The following is an 18,104-nucleotide window of genomic DNA, read 5'->3' as shown; positions in this document are numbered from 1 at the left end:
ATAAAGATGTGGTACATATACACAATGGAGAATTACTCAGCCACCCCCCACGAAAAAAAAAAATCAAAAAGAAATCCTGCCATTTGCAACAATATGGATGGACCTAGAGGGTATTGTGCTATGTGAAGTAAGCCAAGCAGGGATAGACAAATACCATATGTTTCACTTATTTGTGGAGTATAAAAACAAAACAAAATGAACAAAATAGCAGCAGACTCACACTGAGAAATGACTGGTGGTTACCATGAAAGAGGGGTTGGGCTGGATGGGTGGGGTGTGTGACAGGGATAAATGGGCACAAAAATTCTCAGTCATAGTATAAGTTGGTCATGGGGACGGTAGTGCAACATGGAGAATACAGCCACTGATTCTGGAACATCTTCCTGTGCTGACAGATAGTAGCCACAGTAGAGGGGATGAGGATTTAATATGGGGAACTGCTGAACCACTGTGTTGTATACCTGAAACCAACATAAGATTGTCTATCAACAATTCAATAAAAAATTTTGTTAGAAAAGGAAAATATGTCACTGACTTCAAAGTGTCACTAAATAATCCTGAGCTGGTTTCTTCCTTTTATATATGTTTGCAAAGCACCAACTATAGACTCCAATAAGAACCAGGAAAAACCAAGGAGGAAGCCTGACTGTTTCCTAATTTATCCTTCTGATGTGGGGGTGGGGATGCTACAGAGAGAGAGCCAGCCGTCACTTTCAGAGGACTCGACCGCTGTGTCAGAGCATACTGACATCCTTACATGTTCAGATGTGACCTTACCTGTTGATTAGTCTAATACATTCTCTGTTAACTGTGCCGGCTAGACTCCACTGGTGATTACATTTGCTAGTGTGAGGAATCAGATCTGTAATCCACGTTTGAGAGAATTTAAAAGATTCTTCTGTCAAACAAACCTATATGTAAAATGAATTTCTGTATTTACACAGTGACAATATAATCTCAAGTTACCTGAAAAGAGGCATGCCTTTCTTCTCTCCTCCCCAAATCCCCCATGGGTAATTTTTAATACTTTCAAACCAGAAAAGGAATATAGCTGGAGGACGGAATGCAAGAGAGACATACAGAAGCATTTTGACTGATTCCATTCAAGTGACTGATAATCAATGAGACTGACTATAAATACCATCACACTTACTTTTTCCGATCACACCCCAAGATTCTACAGTCTACCTCAGTTACGCTGGCACATCGAACAGGAAACCCAGTTTACTGCAGACTGAAATATCAGCAGTATGATAAATAAAAAGAGAGCCTCTCATTCTTTGGCATGATCCACATAAACCAAACTTCTGAAAACTGGAAGAAAAGATTATCTCATAGAGCCTATAAAAAATAAATATACTTTAGAAAGGTAACCATTAAAAGTTGCGGTCACTCAATATCAAATCTTGTATATTGTTTTCTTAGCAAATGATCAACTCCTATCTAGTTTCCAGCTGAACGGGCAATAAATATAATGGGACTAGGCCATTCACGGGCTCACCTTAGACAGGAAGATGGTATGTATGCCATCATGCTGTGAAGACTGCCAGGCCAACTTTAATTATGAGCAGGCTACTGGGGTTTTTAGATGCATAAGGTGCTTATCAACTCAAGTCTGCCCATGGTGAGAGCTTAGGTCACCCAAATGAGAAACAACAGTGTGAAGGACAAGCAATGATTTTTTGAGGCTGACTTTATTCCTTCCTACTTAACAATGGCAATCACTATAAAACATGTTTTTATTTTCTTGGTGGGGCAGGGGAGGTGGTCACTACCAAGGATGAACAAGCACATGCAGATGTGGACCTATCCAGTTCTCTTTCATATCTTCTCTATTCCTATCTCTTCTATTTCTTGAGGAAACTTACGATAGGCATAAGACTAAGGAATTATTAATGATTTTCCCAATAGGTAACGTGCTTTATATAAATTTCATTCCCAATTTCTAGAAATAATGACAGATGCCTAACATATTTTTTTTTAATAAGTCATACAGTTTAAATATTCAAATAAAAAGAAAGAGAACTAAGCTGGCCCCACTTTCTGGGTACCAGAGGCCTGACTTACCTGGACTAGAGTAGGTAACACAGGCATGATGCTGGTATAATAAGGGAACAAGTAAAAATGGGCGATGGCCTGGCAAACTCTACTTTCCAATCTGGAAGTAAAGATGCAGAGCCGCCTTGAGCCCACCGCGGCCCTCACAACGGTCTCGGTCAGCAGGAAACGCTGGCTTTCCATTCTTGCCACTCTCTCTTCTTCACAGCTCCACATTCTCTGGCATTTTGACCCTTTTTGCTCACTGAAGCTCACTTCGGTCTGTCAAAACATCGAGGGGGAAAATCCCCAAACCGAACAGATGAATAAACACTTTTCGTGTGAACAATCATATTAAGATTAACCTCCTTTGCAAAAATAAAAGTCAGTGGGTTTTTCATCCTTAAGTAACTCAAATATGGCTGGGTTTTTTTTTTTTTTTTTTGCCTTTACTAAATGGCACTTTTCATGTTATTGACATTAGCCAATTATTTGCTTCTTGCTTCTATTTTTCTCTAATCACACTGGTACCCTGTGTTTTTCTTTTTGATTGCATTCCATCCCAGAATATTTGATTTTTGACTATCTTGTTCTGTGAATAGATCTGCTATTAATTAGTGAAACTCATAAAAGGAAAAAGGAAGCAGTGAACACTAGTGCTAGCAGGATCTCACGTCAACATCCATACCAGTTTTTATAAGAAAAACATTCACTTTTATTAAGGGAATCTACAACCATTATTGTATGGTACTACATCTTGCAGCATTCTCAAACGTGCCAGCATTCGGTATGGACAGCAAGCTGGCTCACAGGAAACAAAGCGTAATGCACAAATACGGGCAGCTGGTAGGACCCCAGCAGCACGGCAATAAAGGGCAGCAAACATTTCCTTATTTGAATAAGAACTCCAGCAACCTCGGAGTATTTTTGGTAAAGTTAAGGAAAAGCTACTGCAGTCAGGGGAGGGCTGTCTTTAGACTTCAAAGACTGGCTGCCAGGGACCACAGTGAATATCAGACCTGAAGCCAGTGGAAAAAATACTAGGTTGGCAAAGAACGTGTTTCCTCCCAAAATGCAAAGCTATCTTATACAGATGCTTAGCATACTATGATTTGACAGGTTTACAGTGATTAAAACGGCAGAGAGAAATGATAACAGTATTTATACCATTAGCATGTAAAGAACATAGATCTAAAAATCGGCAGCCAGAAATTCTGTGACAGCTCCTGAGACGAGCGGCCCTCTGCCCTGTCCACTCCATGCCAGCAGTGACCAGCGTGAATGGGACACAGAGTAAAAACGGGGCACTAGTGTGTGTGAGTGAGAAATACTGGAGAAGTGAAATAGTTGCATGTTATTAAATGACAAAACATATTTAGAGGCTTTATTTAAAAATCTCTCACCGTTCATTATCAAAGTTACAAGATTGTTTGCATACCAACAGACAGACTGTAAACATAGGAAATTTTCATTAAGGAAAGATGGGTTTACTGTAATTTGATCTTTTACAAAAAATTACTGCAAGTTATTGGTGACAGAATTTCTCTTTTACTTTCTTAAGTCTAATTCTCTTGAAAATTAAACCATTGTTTCCAGTCCCTCGAGCTAAAGTTCAACCACGGTCACCTTAGGAAATACCCCTGTTGATTTATTAATCAGAAACACCAATTGAGTGGCACACATTTCCATTTTCTTCCTAGGCCAAAGGTTTCAGCTTCACTGTATTTTCCAGGCACGCAGCAGCCTCGCAGGGGTCCTGTCCTGTAAAAAGGCTTCCTTGTCGCAGCTGAGGCGGAACAGCAGAGACGGGGGGCAGGGGGGCCCTTATCTCCCATGGCATCATCTTCCTGCTCGGCTTGCAGTGGCGTTTCTGGTCAGGCTGCCTCCACCGAACCTGACCGAAGCAGCAGGGTGACATGCTCTGGAAAGTCCTGCCTAAGGGTGATTCCGCGCAGGCAGATCGTTGGTCCTTCAATCTGTTGGCTGTGGGGTGATACTGATATGAAGAAAGTTATCCGGGTAGCTCAGATGTTCACTCAGCCACTGCAGAGGTGTGTCTAACATTGGCTCAATTCCATGAATCATCACTTGATTCTTTTTTTCTCCATCTAGCCCAAGAAAGAAATTCAATTACAATCAGTAAGAGTGAAAAGAGGTGAGGAAAAAAATAAAATCTTGCTCTGCAGGGATCTGTAATGAATTAAATGGATTTTACAGCTTCACCAGGTGAAACCAGGCTTGTCTCCTGAGCAGGAAATGTGGACATGGAGAAAGTTCAAATGTTGCAGTATGTATCACCCAAAACAGAAACCTGAGGGTTACAATGAATTCTGATAAAAATTCTGTTGCTATATGTGAAAGTATTCATTCTTTCTTAATTACTGTGCGTACCTAAGACTGACGTTAATGAAACTGCAGTGTAGAAAACAGCGCATTGTACCCACTGACCAAAATTTATTTTAGTTACACTTAAAAACCGTACTATACGGCTACTGAAAACAACAGTTATGAAGTAGGTCAATGCATACTTGGCATGTGTCAAATAGAAATGTGACTGGAAATCATCAAGAATGGGATCAGTGTTTGGGAAGCTGTTTAAACTTATCATAAAGTTGTTCAAATATCAGCATGTTTGAGGAACATTATTAGAGTAAGAGCTACAGCTTTAATGTGAAGGAACTCAAGTCTGACTCCGGGGTTCCTGCCCTGGGAGTCATGACACCTGATTCTTGTTAACGCCCAGCTGCTGATCGAAAGGGTGCTGCAATTCACTTTCCTTCTAAATTCAGATTTTATTACAAATGGAATTTAAGGTTAGTTTTGCATCTTTTATGATTTTGGTATGATGTAGCACTGACAATATTTTAAGTAAATGGCAGCACCCCTGGTCGCTATAGGAAAACAAAACCGAACTCCTTTGGAAACAACAAAACATAGAACCTTCAAGAAACTCTGTCACTCAGCACAGTTCTTGTTTTGTCTCTTGTAATGTCTTCAAAATACAGTGTCTAAACCTCTCTGCTTCCTGGAAACAGGAGACAATAATAAGGAAACATGGAATTCATGGAACTGTACCAGGGAAACACTCCACCGGTTCTGCTCTGTCCACATGACTTTTGCATCGCTGGTACTCTAATGTTTAGGCAGAAGGGGCTGATGATGTCTGGTGATAAAAAGAAACCCTTTTGAAGATATACTTAAACTTCCTGTTAGAGGCAGCGCAGTCCTCGGCGATGCTTGATGGACTGGCAGTGAGAGAGGACATAAAAACACTGCAGAGAATTGATAAAAGAATGCCAAAGATAAAAACCTAGCAAGCACACATACTATCAACCCCAAAGATGACCAAATAAAAGCCCCCAAACAAACCCATGATTCACTGTGATAGTTTAAAACAATTTTGGAAGCAGACATCCCTCAAGATACTAACCTAGAAAGTGTTCATGTTGAGATGTTGCTGCCAGTCTCTGCTGCATCTACACACACTGTTTTACACAGTTGTGATCTGTGTTAATACCATAGCTGGTTTTCATAATGATGGGGATCATCTATAAATAAGAAATTAAGCAATATACAGAATACAACAGAAAGCGGTGTTGGTACTTGAGAAGATTTTTAAATGCTGGTATTCAAATGGATAAGCCCTCAGCCATCTGGAATGATTCATTCTTTGTAAGTTCTACATTGCCAAGGTTTTACTGTATCAAATCTTTCTTAGAATACTTGAAAACATTTCCGGTGTAGTTTTCTCCATATTCTTATTATATAGTTCTTTGAAATATTTTAATGTTCTCAGAATTTTCCTCCTACTGAGCACTGAGTCAAAAACTGAAAGAGCATGTAGTGTAAGAGTCAAAGCTCCTTATCTGTAAAGTTCTTCCTTAAGCCAGAGTCATCTTTGGACACTATGAAACAGAACAAACAAGTCACAAGGCCCTACCCCAAATACTGTGCCTAAAACCATGTTCAAATGTGGGAACAAATACAACACGGCACATGAAGACACCAACACCGAGGATGGAGGGAGGTCATGAGTTCTCCACAGAAGGTGAAGGACATAAGCATCATTCGAACACTGTGCGTAACAAACCCAGTAAATCAGGTTATCAGAAAACTGAACAGGCAGCACTGACCCTCTGCTTGAAACTGGGGGGACTTTTCCGGGGAGGGGTTGGGGTGAGGAGGTGGGGGATAAAGGGGCACAATAATTTCCAATCACAATGTAAGCTGGTCACATGGAGAACACAGCCAATGATTCTGTAACATCTTCTTATGTTGACAGATAGTAGCTGCACTATTGGGGGGAGGATTTAATAATATGGGGAACTGGTGAGCCACTGTGTTGTATACTTGAAACCAATGTAAGAGTGCATATCAATGATACTTCAGTTTTAAAAAAAAGACAAGACATAACAAGTATTGGCGAGAATGTGGAGAAAAGGGAACACACTTGTACACTCTTGTTGGGGATGTAAATTGTGGCCACTACAGAAAACCTTATGGTCACATACAATTAAGAATTGAACCACCGACAATCAAACAATGCCACGTCTGGGTATTTATCCCAAGAGAACAAAAATGCCGATTTGAAGAGATATATGCTGCCCACCTCATGTTCACTGCAGCACTATTTACAATAGCTGAGAAATGAAAGCAACCTAAGTGTCCACTGATGGGGGAATGGATAAAGAAGATGTATATATACAGTGGAATCCTTCTCAGCCATAAAAAAGCATGACACCTTCCCCACTTGTGACAGCATGGATGGACATAGAGGATATTATGCCTGGTGAAATAGACAGAAAGACAGATACTGTATGATTTCACTCACATGTGGAATCTTAAAAAACAAAATAAATAAAACAAATTCATAGATACAGAGAACAGATTGGTGGTTATCAGAGGGGAGGAGACTGGAGGGCAGGCACAGAGGAGAAAGGGGATCACCTGCACGGGGATAGGTGGTAAACAGACTTTTAGTGGTGACCACTTTTTAGTGCATACACACATGTTGAACTATAATGCTGTACACCTGAAACTTGTATGATAGTAAACATTGATTTTAAGTCAATAAAAAATTTTTAATTAAAAAAAAACTTGGGGGACTTTTAATCTGTAACATAAAAGTGTCACTAACTAAACTTAGACAACAAAGGGAGTGGATCTAGGACTGTCATATTCTTCAAGACAACAGTTTAAGATTTTAAATACATTATTTTGTCACTGCCTACATTTGTCCAAATTTATCTTTCTTGTCTTCTGACTTCCCCCAATAACACAACTGTCACCAGGGGGATTGATTCTTAGACTGGGAGGCAGTCCCCTTCCAACTACTAACCAAAGCTGTTCTCTTCGTCATCATCTACCTCCAGGGCCTGGCACGGTGCCTGATGCTTAGGAGTCGGTCAATAAATGTTTCTGGAGCCGGATTATTCGTTGCTGTAGAACACACTGCCACAATTACTGTTCTGGGAACAGCTTCTGACAGCAGTACTATCAGCAGAAGAGCTCTACCTGTAAAGACTGTTTTGATCATTAAGACAACAAAAAGTCAAAGTGTTCCCAGATAAGCCAAGAGGTGTATATGCCATCACCAAAATTCATGCCATAAATAACAACAAAGCATGACTGGGCACTTTGGTAATAATCAGAACTAACAAAACAGAGCAGTGAAAAATTAGATGTCTCTTTTTTTTCCTAACAGTAGAAAGCAAACACTTGATACACTGCTAAAGCAAATCATGTTTTTGGTAAAGAGGCCTTTGTGTTTCAAAATGGGAATCTAGAATTTAGTACTTGGGAATAAAAAATATGTCACTACAAAGCAAATGACTCAGGAGAAAAATGTTATTCCACACCTCGCCCACTCAGGTTTCTTTAAAAGTCAGCTAGATGGTTTAGAGTAAGCAAATGTTGAGACAGTAATCAAGTGAACCCGTTCTATATGAATTCTCATACACAGGGCACTTTTTGGAGGTAACTTTGATTTTGATATATTTTTCACACTTATATAATAGTTGCAAAAGTAGTACAAGGAATTCCCCTTCACCCAGTTCATCAATTGTTGACATTTTGCCCCATTTGCTTAATTATCATTCTGTGCATAGATTTTCTGAATCATCTGAGAATACATTAGAAACAGTTCTTTACCTCTGAATATTTTAGTGTATACTTTCTAGTAAAGATACTCTTTTACCTAATTATAGTTGTTATGAAAAAAGTTTTTGATTTAACATTGATATACTACTACTATACTATCATCTCAAATTTTATCAACAATCCTAGTTATTTTTTTTCTCAGTCTAGGATCCAGTCCAGGAATCACGCAATGCTTTTAATTTTCATGTCTCTATATTGTCCTTTAATCCGGAGAGTTTTTAGTTTTTCTCTGGATTTCTTAATCTTGACAATATTGAAGAGTACACCTCATTACGTAGAATGTCCACAAAGCAATTTTTAAACCTGTTCTAATTCATCTTGTAAATATAAAGATAGTCATTCATAAATACTTTGGGTCTACAAATTAAGGAAAAGGCCAGAAACCAATGTCAGAAAAGTGTATTTTTCTTCAGATAGAAGAGGAATCCAATTCACTTTAAAAGTCAGATATTAAGTGATCATGTATCAATAGAGAATATCACAATAAAGTTTCATTTTCATATTTACTTATAGGCCTAAGTTTTTATGAAAGATAAAATGTATTACCACCAATAGCCTCATAAAAACAAATTCAAGTATTAGTTAGCATGTACTTTAAACTGAGTATTTTTAGAGTTGTGGGACACTCTAAGAAAAATATATTCAGAGGGATTCTGACTGTATGACTAGAATAAGAAAAACTATATACAGAAGCAAAAATTAAAGAAAGAAAATTCACATTAGCCACACAAGTCACTAATGAAAACTTAGTGAGCTTAAAACAATGGTAACTTCTAATGCATATATAAAAAAAGAAGTCTATATATGGATGTGTGTACATACAAGCTCCTATATATAAAATGAATATAATAAATATACAATAATACAAATAAAACAAAGGAGAAACAGCCCATTTTGCACTATAGTTATTAAGGTGCTACTGAAAAACAGACAAATCGGGAGGTAGGCAACCTGAATTCTGGGAATGAAGGACTCTGGGAGGCCTCATCTCTCTTTCAGAGTGTGACGTATACAGTGAAGGCGTCTGTCTAGATCCGTGGTTTGTGACTCTGGCTGACCACCAGAACCATTTGGAAGATTTTAAGAAACATATTAAGTTGGGCCGCTCTCCAGACTTCCTGAATCTATCTCCAGGGTACAGTTGCTTTTAAATGCTCCCTGGAATAAATTTTATGACAATACAGGGGTAAAACTTTTCTTCAAACAAAATCTCATGGGGAAATCCAACATGTAACACAAGTGAAAGTGGGGCGGCTCTGACCGACGTGAGATCGGGCCTGTCTCCCACGTCCCCTGCGGGCCACCTTATAAGCCATGACAGTTTCTGATAAAGCTCCCCAGGCTGCTTTGTGACCACTGGTCTGGAGTACAGGGTCACGGACAGGTCTTCCCACTCTAGTACATTTATGCCTCAACAGCAGAGTATTTCTTTCGGAGTTCAAATCAGAGTCATTCACTAATTTTGAATTCTTAGGCAAATTACTTAGTCTTCTGAGTCTCAATTTCCTCCTCTTATAGTGTGAATAAAGCATTCCACTCTCCAGGGTTGCATGAATATTAAATGGGACATCTAAGCAGAGCTCTCAGCACAGAGCCCCCAAACAGGGCTGAGACACAGTAGGTATTCAAAAAAATGAGTAACTCTCTTCTCATACCCTGAACAAGTGTCAGAATATTACATACAGAGTGAATCTAGACAGATCAGTTTTCAAAAGATTATGGCTTAGTTACAAAAAGTAAACACATATTGTGATTCTCTTTTCACATAGTCATAGGAACAAGGTGATTTTTTTAGCATTAGATATATCAAAAGATACATAAAAAACACGGATTCAATTATGTGATTGGCATGCAAAGATCTGTGAGAATTTGGCCTCATGTTAACATATACTACGAATCACTCAGTCCATTAGTACACCGTGAGGTGCACAAATTTTATGAAATGTGTTAAGGAAAAAAAAAGATGACAACTACAAAACGTCGAAGACTCAATCATTATGCAAACAAAACTCAGGACATTTTTAAATGTCCTCAAGCACTGTGACCCCGGGTTACGATTGCTGCACTCTCGACATGCAAAGCACATCAGGAGAGCACACGGACGAGTCAAATGAGCACTTTCGTACAATGGTTGCTGTTTAATAGGCTTTGGATATGGCAAAAAAAAAAAAAAAAAAGACAAAAACATTCAGGTAGGGGAAAAAATTGCCAAAATCTTTGTTACACATTTTCAAAGATATTATCATTTGCGAACTCATTTCTGCCTTTTAGAGACCTCTATTCGCAATGGCTCATAACCCTCTCTTTTCCCAATCTGCATTTTAGTCTTTATTTTTTAGCTAATTTTCCATAAAGAATATGACCTAAATGTCTTTAAAAATAGGTTACTTGAGGTTCTAGAGAGACGCATGAGTTTCATTCTTACTATTAGTAAGTATACTTTTTGAATTTAAAGGAGGCTAAAGAAATAGATGGTATATCTGCAAGGGAAATTGTTTTTAATCAGAAATTTTCAGAACTTTTTTTCGTTTACACTTGTGAATATGGAACAATATTAATCTAAGCCAAAGCTTATCACCATTGGAGTTTAGTTTTGTGACTTCTCACTGACATTTGTTAACTGAGTAGAAAATAACTTGATTTGCTATTGTGAAATGTGTCGTGCTGAAGGTAAAACTTCTGGAAAATACTTAGTATTTCTAAATAAGTTTTAAACAAACGCAAAAGATGAGCTTTCTGATTACCACTATTCTGAACAGTTTTGCTCTGTCTGACGAATTCTTTAACCTCTGATATGCTCATTAGTAAAACTCCAACTAATTGAATCCATCGACATGAAAAACCACGGGCAGAAATGTGAAGGGCATGCATCATGCTGAAGGATTTTCGGACTCCACCTTGGCAGTAAGAGTCGGCGAGGTCAGGTCAAAGAGGGTCAAACCAAGCCAGGATATAGCCAGAGGAAGGCATCAAACGCTGATTTTAAAAGGGCAATTAATCTTAGACAGAAATGCTTCCTGGGGAATGAGATCTCAATCTTAAGAGCACACTACATGATGTAGCAGTAAAAATGAACATATACAAGCTTACAGAGCTTTTATCCTGTGATCACAAACAGAAGGAGAGTGCTGTTTATCAGAGAAATACAAACCCATTTAAAAATACTTACATTAACTTCTTCCGGACCTGTGCTCACTTAGCAGTACAGGTCTTGATGAATATATGGATCACAGTTACTATATACCATGTATCTCTTCCTATGGGTAAACTTTAAATTTCATATATTTTTAAAATTTCTGCCCAAAATATACCAGAGCCTTGACTCTCAACACTTTAAACAAGCTTTCAGAACATGTCCATGTTAATTCTTTCATTGACTTTGCTTATAACCTTTTTATTAATGGGAGACATAAACCAAAATCTAAACAAATATGCATATATATGCAATGTTAGCTATAATTATGAAAAGAACAATGTATTAAAGTAAGTGATTATAAGGGACATTTTAATAAACTGATTTAAAAACCTCATGATAAGATAAAAATGTGGTAAAAGAAATTAAAATTAATTAAAAACAAAAACAAAAACACTTGAAAATATGGGTTCAAATGTTTTTTGACCTGCTTTCATAAAATGACCCAGTAATTCTTGTTGGGCATAATAGGGCCCATTAATATTTGTCAAGTATGAATTACAGAATAGTTCAGAATTAACTGTTTTATTTAAAATATAGGCAATAATTACACTGTTTATATAGGGCTCACAGGACTTGTTTTAAGAAGAAATGACTACCTTTTAATCACCTGCATGTGTTTTTTGCTAAAGGAGCCTTTTTTCTAGTGCTATAGATGCAATAATAATTGTGTGATTGTCTGTTCCCAGTTTTGAAAAAGGCTAATTCATTTAACTTCTTGAGATTTAAATAAAGAGCAATAATTGAAGGGAAACCAAAAGATTCTTCTGGCAGGTTCAGTAATTAATGGAAATCAATCATTAACGGAGAATAATGAAAATAATCCATTTATTATTTTTTCAATTTCAGAAAAGACATATGTCAATGGATTAAGTCATTAACAGATTCCACATCACCAGGATTAGTCCGTGTCACCCACGTGTTGGGACAAAGCAGAGATGGAGGGAGAATGAAACAATCCAGGCAAAGAATCTGACTCAGTTTTAGTTTAGAAGTTGATGGCATCATGACACATTCAAGAAAATATATTATAATTACCAAGTTTAAGCCGAGCCTAACAAAGGGCTACTCTCCAAACCCGAGTATAGTAGATCTTTGCCCCTGAGGGCTACACTTGAAGAACTTTCTGAATCCCCACAATGAATGACCTGTCTCATTTTTTTAACATACAATGTGCATTCAACGAGGGAGAGGAAACGAGAACAGAGAGTGTCTGGATGAAACAGAAAGGCGAGTGACCAGTGACCCCGGCCCGCACATCAAGCTCACCGTGCCCCCAAAGTCACATACGGGCCTTCCGCAGTTGCTTGTGAGCAGCAAACTTCAAAGAAACATGCAATCCACTGCTCACCGCCTTCCAAAAACAGCTTTCACTGACGGCATCACTGGCAGACCTCTTGCCTCAAGATTTTTACTTTTAATGTATCGAATTTATGTACTTTTTAATGTATCGAATACTTTTAAGAAGTATTCGATAATCAAGCTGGCTGCCATGACGAAGGAGGACCTCTTAGTAAAATACGTTTCTTTCTTCCTTACCAGAGCCACTCCTCTGGCATTTCTAATCCTGTCCAGAAGTTAACTTCTAAGAAATAGTAAAACTCAGTGGCATGGAACTCTTGCGGAACTCTAAGAAAAGCAGCCCCAACACCGGCTTTTGGGGTTCATACACTCACACCTTCGGTGTGGAGGCGGAACATGAGCAAGGTCTTGCCTCTGAAAAGTGAGATTGTCAACAAACAACAAGGAAAACTAAGCTGCTTCTTTCTAAGCCTATTTATAATTTATGAGTGCAGTTATTTGTAAAAAAAAATTAGCAAAACTTCAGAAAAACAAAAATATGTTAATTGTAAACCCTTGGAAAAATACAGGATTCATGAAATCTCACTTACAATCTTCATTCATTTAAACCCTACAACCATCCTATAAGGCTGATAGCAGGAAATTGCTGTATTTTATGGAGTAAGAAACTTGGGTTCATTTTTTAAAAAAACTAACAACACACCAGCTAAATAAATGATCTTCCCAATCAAACAGTGTGAAGATACAAAGGGACATCACGATGAGAACAAACTCTAAATGAGGGGAAAAGAATTACTGAGATTGTAGAACCAGTGTTATTCTTACTTTTAACCCTCATTCTGATGAAGTTTGGAGGTTTGCAGGTTTTACATTTCTGCAGCTTGAATTTGCAAATTGAAATGCCACCTCTTTTTTGGGGAGAGTGGGGTCAGTGCCATGACAACAAAAGTGACAACTGCTGATTTAAGCCTCTATCACAAGGTGTCAATCAACCAGCTTTAATTCTAACACGTCAAAGGACATGCATCATGTAAACAACATGAGTTTTAGATGTTTATTTTCTCTAATTGCTTTATATCTACAAAAAAATAACTAACATAAAAATCAATTCACTTTATAAATACAACATAACCCTATGTTATAAAGCAAAGGAAAAAATGTAAACATAAGACCTTTTCTTACTTTTTGTAAAACTATTCTATGATTACTCATGAAGCATATCAAACATAAATAGCTTTCACCAGCACCTTAAAGTTAAGGGTATGATGATGCCCCTAGCCTCAAGTGGTTAAAATTATCTTCCAATACACTAAAACCAGGCAAACAACACATCAATTTTAGTCACTTCGTTTCCTCGGTGCTTTCTCTAGGCTTCTGACATCACTGACAAGTTTTGCACATACATGGGAAAAAAGTAAAAAAACACGGCTAGTCCCTCAGCAAACAGAATAGGGACATTTTAGACCAGGTGTCACAGGCTCTATGTCCCCAGCGCTCATGCGGCCCCCTTCACCCACTTACTGCTCATCCTTTCAGACTTAGCTCGGCCTTCACAACACCCTCCAGAATGGTAAGACAGCAATTCCAGGCCCTCACATTCTCTGCGCATCTCCACCCCCCGCGTGCACCATCTGTGCATCTTTCTGACCATTCCAACCACAGCCTCTTAGTGGCAGGGACCGGCCTTGCCTGTCTCTTAAAGGTGTTCCCGGGGCCAGAGACAGTGCGACGCAGAGAGACTGGGGAACAAGGAAACCAGCAGCACTGAGGGGAAGCCCCAAGTTTTAGGACAGCTGGGAAGGCTCTCAAGGGGTGAATGGACTCCCACGGAGCAGCGCAGAAGTGGAAATGGAAAAGCCAAGAGGCGATGGGACTGTCCTTGTTGGTAAGAAGGGTCCAGGGACCTCTGCTCACTGACCACGGAATGCAAGCCTGTCCCTACACACGCACCCCATCTGTACAGTATCAAACAGGAATTCAGGATTAAAATAGGCCAACTGTTACAGAGGACGAATCAACCGGAACCTTGAAATAAGTGGTTATGAAAGCGAGAATGGGCATTTTTATGCTCATAAGCCTGATTTACTAGGTTTTCACATATTATATTAGAAGACTAGGAAATGAAACATGATTAGGCAAAGCTTACAGGTTTCTTTGTATCCTCCAACATAAAAGAATAAAAGCTGTAAAAGCTGTGGTTTTTAATTTTTGTTTTTTTTATGTTGTTTTTACTGAACAAAGAAGTATTTTACCTTAAGTCTGGTACAGAAGTTCAGCTCTCTGAGTCATTTTAACTACAGCTGACACCACAGAAAAAACTTACCTGAGCTCACCTTTGGTGACTTCCTGTTACCTCTAACTTGGCTAATTTCTCTAGCCACTTACACAACCAAAGAAAAAAGGAAATACAACAGGAGCTTGTCACTGGCTACCCACGAGAATAGTGCCCTAAGCACATCTTCACAAACACCACTGCGCTCTGCTCCGTGCGTTGAAATAAGGGGTGAGTCCCCCAGGCGTGAGTCATGCGTGAGGAGCTGCAGACACTGGCGCCACGCAACTCCGATGGACTACTTTCTCTTTTTATCGTGTGATGAGAGCCAGCTCTTAGCCACACACGCCCAACCTTAACGCCTTCCACTTTCCACTTAAGGCGGGTGCAGGGGTTCAAAGTGCTTCACATTTGACACAGGCATACGGACCCAGAGAGCAACAGTTCTTTACTGAACAGTGACTTGACGGTGTGGATACTCCCCCCAGATCCTGAAATGACAGGTATTTCCTAACATGAGGTGATAAGAGGAAGAAGAAAACAAGAGTTTTTCCGAAGATGATCTAGTGGTGATAGAAAGGTGGCCTCCTGCTGTGTGAAAGGCACCATCAGAAGAACCCCCAAATGCACAGGTGTAGTGAGGTGTACGTACGGTCTGTGCACTCTCCAGTCAGTACAAGCTCCGGGAAGCACGCTGTCACACACAGATACTCACCCACAACACCAGGGATCACTTAAGGGGCAGGTTTGTGTTTTAGAGTTGTGAGTGGCTACCTCACTGCCTCCCTTCAAAAAAGTACATGGGAAACCCTACTTTGTATTCTCCAGGAATGGAAATACAGGTAGGGCAGGCTACAAATGTAGGGAAAAATAGAGTCTTTAAAAGAATGAAGAGCCTCACAAATTTGAATGCCCTCACGGCGCAGGGCCATGCCCATCTTGCATGTGTTGTCAAAATCTGGGTGCCGAAAGGACAAGAGTACAGGGGTTGAGGGGAGGGTGTTCTGCCCCGGTAGTCAGGTCACAGCAAGGGATGCCTTTATTTATATGCCTGAATGTCACAGCCACCATTTTAATAAACTCAACAAGAGTGGCCAGAATTATATACAGAAACACTAAAATAACAAGATGAATAGAACAATGACACACCAGGAAATGCTACAAAGAGAGAGAACAGTACGTAGGTGAGACTAGGTACTAAACACAAATCACAGAACAAACAGGAAAAAGCAAACATTTCAGAATGTTATTTTAAACTAAACAAAAAAACTAAAAGGTTGACACTGTGTTGTATGTTTGAAACCAACATAAGAGTGTTTATCAATGATAGTTTAATTTTAAAAAATTAAAAGGTTGAAAAGAGTGAAAACACAGACAAATAAGTACCACAGGAGAGCAGAAACCAACAGACCAGGAGGAGACGGAGATGCAAGTTCTAAACCTGGTTTCTGCGATTAAATAGCTAAGAGATCTTTAGCAAATCATCTAAAAAATTAAGAGACTGAACTAAATTCACTCTAAGGTTCTACAGTCATATGATCCTTATGATTCCCTAAAGACCTCAAATGCAAAATGAACACCCAGCCAACTTCTTCCTGGTCTCCTCTAGTAAAGGTTTTGCCCATTTTTCTGAGCATTTGCTGACAGGCTGTTGGTTGGGAGATACATCGTTACAGTAGAAGCTTTTTCTTCCAGAATTTAACTTTCATTGTGATCTTCTCACTCAGCAGCCAAAGACTTTATAAAGAAGTAAATTTTAAATGACATAATATCTTTGAAAGCAGACTGTCAAAAAATATTTAAGAACAATAAGGTAGCCATTTGAATACTAAGCTTTAGTTGAAATCTCAATTATTCTTTCTTTTATTGTAGCTGATATACAATACTATGTTTCAGGTGTACAACATAGTGATTTGACATTTACATACATTACTAAATGATCACAATAAATCCAGTTACCATCTGCTACTCTACAAAGTAGTTTGATTTACTCTTAATTAATAAAAGCATATTTTCAATGTTCTTTAAAATATTATACAAAAGTAAACTGGAAATGGATCAAAGACCTGAATGTAAGTCATAAAACCATAAAACCCTTAAAAGAAAACATAGGCAAAAATGTCTTGAATATAAACATGAGCAACTTTTTCCTAGACACATCTCCTTGGGCAAGGGAAACAAAATAAAAAATGAACAGAGGACTACATCAAACTAAAAAGCTTCTGTACAGCAAAGGACACCATCAGCAGAACAAACAGGCATTCCACAGTATGGGAGAATATATCTGTAAAAGACTCATCTGATAAGGTGTTAACATCCAAAATATATAAGGAACTCATACTTCTCAACACCCTAAAAACAAATAACCTGACCAAAAAATGGACGGAGAACCTGAACAGACACTTTTGCAAAGAAATACAAATGGCCAACAGGCACATGAAAAGATGCTCCACATCACTAATCATCAGGGAAATGCAAACTAAAACTACAATGAGGTATCACCTCACACTAATTAGGATGGCCAGTATCCCAAAGACTAGGAACAACAAATGCTGGCGAGGATGCGCAGAAAGGGGAGCCCTCCCACACTGCTGGTAGGAATGTAAATTCATAAGGCAATTGTGGAAAGCAGTACGGAGGTTCCTCAAAAACCTAAAAATAGAAATACACCATTTGACCCAGGGACTCCAATCCTAGGAATTTATCAGAAGAAAACAAAATTCCTGATTCAAAAAGATATATGCACCCCTGTGTTTATTGCCACACTGTTTGTGACAGCGAAGATGTGGAAGCAACCTAAGTGTCCAATACAAAAAAACTCTTCTAAAAACTAAATTACACAGCAAGATAGATCAGGATTCTGTAATAATATAATCAACTTAATGGTAACTATGCCATGATTTAATGATCATAAATAATGTTTCAGTAAATGACACAAAGAAAGAATTCAGGAATTGGAATACTGAATAAACGTTCACTTTAGAGACACAAGGATGTGTAATGCCATCAACAACCTTGACTCTACAGTCTAACAGAGAACAGTGATGACAAACGATACAGTGAGACTGACAAAATATATTTATAACCTCTCAAACCAGTGAAACCCGTTCATGTTCAGTAAGTCTGAGTAGTCCTCAGCGA

At 38.6% G+C, this 18,104-nt stretch overlaps 1 protein-coding gene across 3 annotated transcripts in view; it reads right to left on the bottom strand.

The window, feature by feature from the left end:
* Positions 1 to 3,407: 3,407 nt before the first annotated feature.
* Positions 3,408 to 18,104, bottom strand: part of ATG5 (autophagy related 5) — a 99,414-nt gene continuing 84,717 nt past the window's right edge. For 2 of the 3 annotated variants that reach the window (XM_073220846.1, XM_073220847.1), the window contains exon 8: positions 3,408 to 4,145. In XM_073220846.1, the coding sequence (XP_073076947.1) occupies positions 4,009 to 4,145 (137 nt within the window). In that variant the 3' untranslated portion in view covers positions 3,408 to 4,008. Of the gene's footprint in view, positions 4,146 to 5,112; positions 5,201 to 18,104 lie in introns of all 3 variants that reach the window. The other variant, XM_073220848.1, reaches the window with a different exon arrangement.

Source organism: Manis javanica, chromosome 13, assembly GCF_040802235.1.
Source record: "Manis javanica isolate MJ-LG chromosome 13, MJ_LKY, whole genome shotgun sequence".
In the NCBI taxonomy this organism is placed as follows: domain Eukaryota; kingdom Metazoa; phylum Chordata; class Mammalia; order Pholidota; family Manidae; genus Manis; species Manis javanica.
The sequence above is the reverse complement of the archived record's forward strand: the minus strand, read 5'-3'. Positions and strand labels throughout refer to the sequence as shown.